Source organism: Coregonus lavaretus (genome assembly GCF_964263955.1).
Source record: "Coregonus lavaretus genome assembly, chromosome: 23".
In the NCBI taxonomy this organism is placed as follows: Eukaryota; Metazoa; Chordata; class Actinopteri; order Salmoniformes; family Salmonidae; genus Coregonus; species Coregonus lavaretus.
In genome coordinates this window covers 42,764,150-42,772,414 of record NC_140010.1, presented here as the reverse complement: position 1 = coordinate 42,772,414, position 8,265 = coordinate 42,764,150, and the positions used below count along the sequence as shown (strand labels likewise).

At 39.9% G+C, this 8,265-nt stretch overlaps 1 protein-coding gene across 1 annotated transcript; it reads left to right on the top strand.

The window, feature by feature from the left end:
- The first annotated feature begins 618 nt into the window (after positions 1–618).
- Positions 619–6,039, top strand: ptmab (prothymosin alpha b). Its single transcript, XM_084139189.1, has 5 exons — positions 619–771; positions 3,079–3,138; positions 4,807–4,885; positions 5,025–5,101; positions 5,418–6,039. The coding sequence occupies exons 1-5, from the start codon at positions 727–729 to the stop codon at positions 5,460–5,462; spliced, it is 306 nt and encodes a 101-aa protein (XP_083995315.1). The 5' UTR covers positions 619–726; the 3' UTR covers positions 5,463–6,039.
- Positions 6,040–8,265: the final 2,226 nt, after the last annotated feature.

The window sequence follows — 8,265 nt, the reverse complement described above, 5'->3', positions numbered from 1 at the left end:
CCAAACGCTACACGCCAGAAAAGGCTTTTAAAACGTCCGCTTGGAATGGGAGCTTTTCTATGATCACTTGAGTTGACCACCGAGTTTTTCATTCCAACCTTTTTAACACTATTAAACATGTAGCCTATCTAGTTTGAAAAGGTGGTCAAGGATACGGATGACCAATTCGCGTAATGGCGACAAACATATTAATTGCAGGTGGAGTCCGTTATTATGACTGGTTACCGAGCCTAACATCAATCAATCAAAGAACACCACTTAAGGTGACACTTTATTATTGGCGGTAGGATAGCTTATCCGAATATGGGTCTACTTCTTTAGCTTGGTACACCGTTTGGGCACATGATATGTTGTCCTAGTGTCGTGTGGCCTAATGTCAAAACATCGGTTTGTGTTTTTTTTCTCTGCCAAAAGCATCGTTGAGAACGGACACTATTAGCCAACAGAGAGATTGGAATTGGGGGGTTGCCCTCTGGGTTTTGAATTATACAATACATTGTTCCACTCCAACGTGCAAGACACACTCCTCTGTGAAACCGCTGACCAATCATATTGCCTTTGCCACCTCCTTTATTCCGCCCACAAGCCTATATTAGTGCCTCCGCGGTCTCCAACGTTAGCACTTGCACAATATAATAGAGATTGAGACATAGCCGAGAACCGAATACCTTATTTCGCAGCGTTTCATTACCCCTGTCCTTTATTTTATTGGAGTGATCATAAACAATGGCAGACACACAAGTAAATTCGGTTAAGGATATCTCCCCGAAGGTAAGAAATAACTTCCCTATTGAATATTATATTTAGGAGATGTAGTGTTTTAAATTAGGTTACATTTTAATAATTTAGCGGACGCTCTTATCCAGAGCGATTTACAAGGGCACATCACCATATTTTTCACCTAGTTGGCTCAGGGATTCGAACCAGTAACCTGGCCCAACGCTCTTAACCACTAGGCTACCTCCCGCCCGCTGGTTCACACTGTCATTCTAATTGTCATTCTAAGAGTGTGCTTAGTTATAATTAAACCAATGTATGCTATTCGTTAAACAGCGCAGAAAATATAGCCTAATTTTTTTATCGTTTTGAAGCAGATGTGGAATGATACAATGTAACGAGTCTCGCGTCTGCTTCATGGAAATACACCCGCATTGTATAAAGTGGTAACGGTCTGCACTGGTTGTTTGTTTATACAAGCCTGTCGGTTTGTTTCTAAACGCAAACAATGAGGTTAGAGCTTCAATTTAGACAATTACGCACTAGTGTCCTTTCTCACTTCGAAAACTCTCAATTATTTGGTCCATTAGGCTGTGTTGTGTAGGCTATTCCAAATTAATTTAAAATGCATTTATCCATGTTGGCTGTGCAGCTTTCAGTCGATGCCGGGCTTATAAAGCTTTATTTTGGATTTACAATAAAAGCATTGCCTTTCAATTTAACAGTTGGACGTAAACTTGGTTGAGATGGCATGACTTGAAATTCGCCAGTTGTTCAAATGGCTGGCTTACTAAGCGTTCGAATGGACAGGTAGCCTTGGATAACGATGTTTATTGCGGAATGTAAAAACAAATGCCTGTAAGCAACCATTACAACTTTGCATGTATCGTCAGCCAAGCCTCTCAACATCACCAAACAGCAGTAGGCTAGACTGTGATTTGATGGTCTGTCTGGTTTATCAAAACATTATTTTGTCGACTGTTTCCTCCGGGCGCCAGAGAGATTCACTTTAGTAGAGGTTTCCCTAGGCTCTTTTCTTACTTATTCGTTTCTAACTCGAAGTGATTTGACATTAAAACCCCTGGGGATTAATTGTGGTAGCCTACTTTCCCTTTAATGGCTCAAGCTTGGTTGGAAGGTGTGGTGTAGTGCGAGTTGTCTTCAAACTGATTCTGTTTCCTGATGACTGCTTTTGACCGTCACTGCTTTCGGCGGAATTTCTATCTCGTGTCATGGGTGGGCTTCATATCAAAGATGACCTGATCAACTAAGCAGTTATCATTTAGTAGCTTACTGAGCCACTGTCGGAAGGTGAACAAATATTTTATGCACAGTTTGGGAAATACCCCAAACTTTTATTAGTCAACAGATATGGCATGCTGCTAAATTGCCCTAAGTATATTTGTCTACTAGATGTGAGTGTATTAATGAGGCGGTGCTGAGATAATACTGCTAAACGGCGTAAGGGCTTAAATATTATATAAACAAATCAATAAAACTATTTATCTTATTTAGGCAGGCGCTCAAACGATATGGACAATCTGTGTCATCAAGTGCTCATTTTATAATAGATCAATGTGAAATTAAAAGTTTCAAGAGTAAATGTAAGTTGGTTTAAATACACCTTTCCTATGGATAGGCGACCTAAATAGACGACCTTAATGCACGCGACTTTTTGTGTGGGATTATGAAGTGAGAAAATATGTGTTGCTAACTGCTTGGTCCCCAAAATACCATGTGGGTTTATACTGTCCTTTTAATCCTCAGTGAAATTGGCCGACCTCACTTGAGGTGGTCCTGAGTCAGCGCTGGTATTTAAATTGAGCTATGCACCCTGGGTATTGCAGTGTCTAACCAGTGGCATTTGGTGCATGGAAACCTGTCGAACTACAATACCCACAATTCCCCAAACATCATAAAAGTGTCAGATTACAACGCATTCAACTCTGTAAAGTAGGCGGGAGTGGAAGAGTTGACTGGCACAGTGAAAATCTCTGCAGCAACCAATGGTTCTCATTTGAAATGCAATGATATATTTTTATTTTTTTGCTGTGGGGCGTGAAAGGCAAAATATGTATGCCTATAGACATACATATAGTGGTGCAAAGTGATTGTGAAATTAATGATCAGAGAAATATAATTAGGCCTATTAGGAACAATAGGTTAATGGCTTAATGTCCTATAGAAGTAAAAAATATATATTTTCTACAATTTAGGTGATTTCAATTTGTCTTCCATGTCAATTAAAGGGATATAGTAGCCTATGCATGTTAAATATAAATGTAATATGAAAGCAATTTCAATTTGTATCACATATTGCTATAACAATGTAATAACATATGATTCCCTTGTCTCCCATAGGACCTGAAGGAGAATAAACTATTTGAGGAGGAGAATTACAAAACAGCCACTAATGGAAAGGTAGCATCCAAAATCACATGAACATATCATCAACCTTCTTATGCCTTTGTGTTAGATTTAGAACTACAGTCGTGGTCAAAAGTTTTGAGAATGACACAAGTATTGGTCTTCACAAAGTTTGCTGCTTCAGTGTTTTTAGATATTTTTGTCAGATGTTACTATAGTATACTGAAGTATAATTACAAGCATTCCATAAGTGTCAAAGCCTTTTATTGACAATTACATTAAGTTTATGCAAAGAGTCAATATTTGCAGTGTTGACCCTTCTTTTTCAAGACCTCTGCAATCCACCCTGGCATGCTGTCAATTAACTTCTGGGCCACATCCTGACTGATGGCAGCCCATTCTTGCATAATCAATGCTTGGAGTTTGTCAGAATTTGTGGGTTTTTGTTTGTCCACCCGCCTCTTGAGGATTGACCACAAGTTCTCAATAGGATTAAGGTCTGGGGAGTTTCCTGGCCATGGACCCAACATTTCAACGTTTTGTTCCCCGAGCCACTTAGTTATCACTTTTGCCTTATGGCAAGGTGCTCCATCATGCTGGAAAAGGCATTGTTCGTCACCAAACTCTTCTTGGATGGTTGGGAGAAATTGCTCTCGGAGGATGTGTTGGTACCATTCTTTATTCATGGCTGTGTTCTTAGGCAAAATTGTGAGTGAGCCCACTCCCTTGGCTGAGAAGCAACCCCACACATGAATGGTCACAGGATGCTTTACTGTTGGCATGACACAAGACTGATGGTAGCACTCACCTTGTCTTCTCCGAACAAGATTTTTTCCGGATGCCCCAAACAATCGGAAAGGGGATTCATCAGAGAAAATGACTTTACCCCAGTCCTCAGCAGTCCAATCCCTGTACCTTTTGCTGAATATCAGTCTGTCCCTGATGTTTTTCCTGGAGAGAAGTGGCTTCCTCGCTGCACTTCTTGACACCAAGCCATCCTCCAAAAGTCTTTGCCACACTGTGCATGCAGCTGCACTCACACCTGCCTGCTGCCATTCCTGAGCAAGCTCTGCACTGGTGGTGCCCCGAGCTGAATCAACTTTAGGAGACGGTCCTGGCGCTTGCTGGACATTCTTGGGCGCCCTGGAGCCTTCTTCACAACAATTGAACCTCTCTCCTTGAAGTTCTTGATGATCCGATAAATGGTTGATTTAGGTGCAATCTTACTAGCAGCAATATCCTTGCCTGTGAAGCACTTTTTGTGCAAAGCAATGATGACGGCACGTGTTTCCTTGCAGGTAACCATGGTTAACAGAGGAAGAACAAATGATTTCAAGCACCTTTTAAAGCTTCCAGTCTGTTATTCTAACTCAATCAGCATGACAGAGTGATCTCCAGCCTTGTCCTTGTCAACACTCTCACCTGTGTTAACGAGAGAATCACGGACATGATGTTAGCTGGTCCTTTTGTGGCAGGGCTGAAATGCAGTGGAAATGTTTTTTGGGGATTAAGTTCATTTTCATGGCAAAGAGGGACTTTGCAATTAATTGCAATTCATCTGATCACTCTTCATAACATAATTGCATTTTATTGAGTTATTACTGTGCAATTAGTATGTTACCATAACATTGGTCCATATAATTTCATCATAAATACCCTAAAGTAATTTAATGTACCGAAAAAAATGTGTATTGACTTTTTGTTGGCTTTTTTCCCCAACAGGAGAATGAGGAAAATGGCGACCCAGAGATAGATGATGAAGATGATGATGAAGTGAAAGAGGAGGATGATGACATAGAAGGTACAATAAACATTTTTTGTTTAATTTCTATTTGGTTGGTCTATGCTTTTTGTGATAAAATATAAAATATGTGATGACATTGATAATGTAATATGTCTTAATTTGAGAACTGTCTTAAATGGGAATGTCATGTTTGTAGGGGATGATGATGAGGATGACGACGAGCTTGTTGGAGGCACCAAACGACCAGCCGACGACAGCGATGAGGATGACGAGGTAAGGAAGCAGACATTGGCTCCTCAATGGGGTAGTTTGATTATTGGCTGTTGGCACAGTTTGTAGTTTAATACATTATGATGCAGTTATAATGCATTGCAAGACTTGTCATTCTCATGTATGACTCCCTAATATTATCTTACAATCATGATGATCTTGACTAAATACTAGCCATTCAGTCACTTAAAATGTTAATACGTAGACATAGCATATTATAAGCCTATGCAGGCTTTAAGTAAAGTGTTGACACACAGGTTTTTGCAGGATAATATTTTCCTTGAAGCCTACTTATTTTTGCCCTTCCGATTTCTTTTAGGATGATGTCGAAACCAAGAAGCAGAAAACCGACGATGACGATTGAGAAGTTGTCCCATCCTGCCGAAGCACTTCGAATTCCTCTCTTTGACCATCATGTCAGGGGGGGTTAGAGGACTCTGTAAAAAAATACAATTAGCAAGTGGAATTCAACAACATCCACGTACCAACCAACCTGCAAATTATCTCAAGGAAACCACCACAATGATGCAGACTCAAAGGCTCTAGCCTCTCAATGAAATATACAAAAATATTTGTTTGTATTTTTATTTACATTTTATATTTTTGTACAATATGTTAGGAGATTGGTCTCAACAGTGATCTCCTCTGACCAAATCAGTGCTTCTTTATGAAAGATTTTAATTAGTTGACCAAGTTATGGTATCTTCAACTCAAATCACACGTCGCCGTTGAACTCGGAGCATTCCAGTAAATATTATGTATGTACTTTAGTTGTACCATAACTAATTTTTTTGTTTGTATGATGGGAGGGAAGGCCAAAGAAAAGGAGCCTCTTTTTATTTTGTTTTGTCAGCGACTTTTTGTTTATGATGGCCTGTTTCAATTGTATGTGTGAAGTTTGTTGTTCGACAATAAACCGGACTTATATTTTGTGAGTTATATTTTGTATCACCTATTTTTGGGGGGTCTTTTACACCAAAATGAACATGGTAAATTAAGAATATTCTTTCCAACTTATTAGGTGTTTTAAGATGAATCCAGGTTGAACGGAATTGATCAAACTCCCTACAGACGGGTTGGTTGTTTGGCAACAAAACCGACGCATGTGCAACTATGGGGCAAAACAGACTGGGTTGGCTTAGATTGTTGACAACGTGTAAAATATATTTAAGCTCCGATGTTTATTGAAATCATAATTACATTTGCACAATTAGCACTTGTTTTCTCTCAAATACATTGTTACAGTTGTTGGTTAGATAGCCAGTGAATTTTAGCCATATACACATTGACATGAAATCAGTCAAAACACCTCAAAACAAGACATGGTATCAAGAACAAGATGAAACTAGCTGAAACGAGTAACTTACGATTCCCCACATGGCAGTTTCTTGTCATTGTTGCTAGCTATCTGGCCATCCAGAATCGGAACAACTGACTTCTGTCCCATTGAAGCGTGTGCATCATTTTCCGTGACGTTGTCAGCTAACCCATCTACGGATTTAGTCAGATTTTGTAGTGCTAAAATTCAGTCTCAAACTGTTTCAAAAGTAGCAAACTCCTTGGTCATGTTCATTAGAGCGCACAAATGAAAATGTACAAATAATAATACATTGGAACAGAAATTTAACATAATTTTTTTTGTCCAGATTGCCCTGCTTCAGTGAAAGAGTACTTGGATTGTAGCAAAGCCATGCAGCAGACACTGCAGCTTTCCAGGGTCAAAGGTCACATATTTTTGACGCGTGTTTGAGAAAACATTTGTCTTCTCTTAAAGGTGAGACGTAGCATACCATCACCTCTGTTTTAACTGACCATATAACTTTGACCACAAATCCATGTGTTCTCTTATGCATCAGACAGTTGAGTAACTTTTGCACCGCAACTATCCAGCTGTCCAAAAATTACACTTTTGAGGTATTTTGGCTCACACAGGCCACCGTACAGAAGATATTTGGCGTCTCTTTCTAAGGCAAAAATGAACAAGCATGTATTAGCTTGGAGAAGCAGTGAACTTATCAGTTGTGTTCTGTTCTGTCATGTCAGTGGGCCTGTGGTGGAACCTTCCAGAAAACGTTTGTTTTTCTGGTTGTCACTGTATGCTTTCCACCATAAGGTGGTGGAACTCATTTCCCCCTAATATTTAACCCTTATATATCCCACATTGTGATGGCTAAAAGTAAACCTGTTATTTGCATTGTTCAGTCTATTGTACGTTACAAATACCTGTGCTGCTGCTTTAAGAGTTTAGGATCTATGTATGTCAGGCTAACCTTAAAAGCCTACTTATCTCAACAAGGTTCCTCCATGGGATTGGGGCTGCATCTATTCATAATGAAGCAGGTTTTTCTCACACCACTCTTTCCCTCTCTCTTTCCATTTCTCTTTCCCTTCTCATCTCACTCTACAAATAATCAAATCTAAATTGCCTGTTTTGGTTAACCAACTGCTCCCAGGTCGCCGATATAGAGTATTAGTCTAATTTGATTAGTAATTAATTAGTATGTAAATTACTACAAATGACTAATATTTATTGACCATTATTAACTTTTAATCAATATTTAGTAGATGGGACTAGAGCAGCTGTATTAATGCAACTATATTTGAATATACTGTACTTTACAACACTCTACTAAGCTTGGCTACTCTACTACACTTTACTATATTCTACATCTTTGGCTTGGAGTCCATCATTTTCCACCTACTTGCAGGCTTTAGTTATCCGGAACTAGGCGGTGGGAACCAGTAACCAGAGGCTTAGGGAACAAGGGGGAAAGGTGGCCCGATTTGGGAGTGAGATCATTGGATCAAGAGTCGGGCCAGAAGGAGCTTTCAGGTGGATCCCAGCATGCAAGGTGAGCAGTAAAAGGCTTACTCGACATGCTTACTACTTTTCCAGCTGACACCAGCCAAACAATTGGGGTTTCCAGTCTGTTTATCGGTTTACATCTAACTCTCTCCTCTTGTCTTTCTGTGTTTCCACCCTTACCCTCACTCTCAGGGCTATATTAAACCCATATCGGGGAAGATCCGCGTTATAGGGCGATTGAAATGTAAAGGTTATTTCCGATTGAGCCGACATATGCACCGTGAACGCAGTCTCCGCGAACGTGGGAACATTTCCTGTGTCACGACTTCCTCCAAGGCTGCCTCCTCTCCTTGTTCGGGCA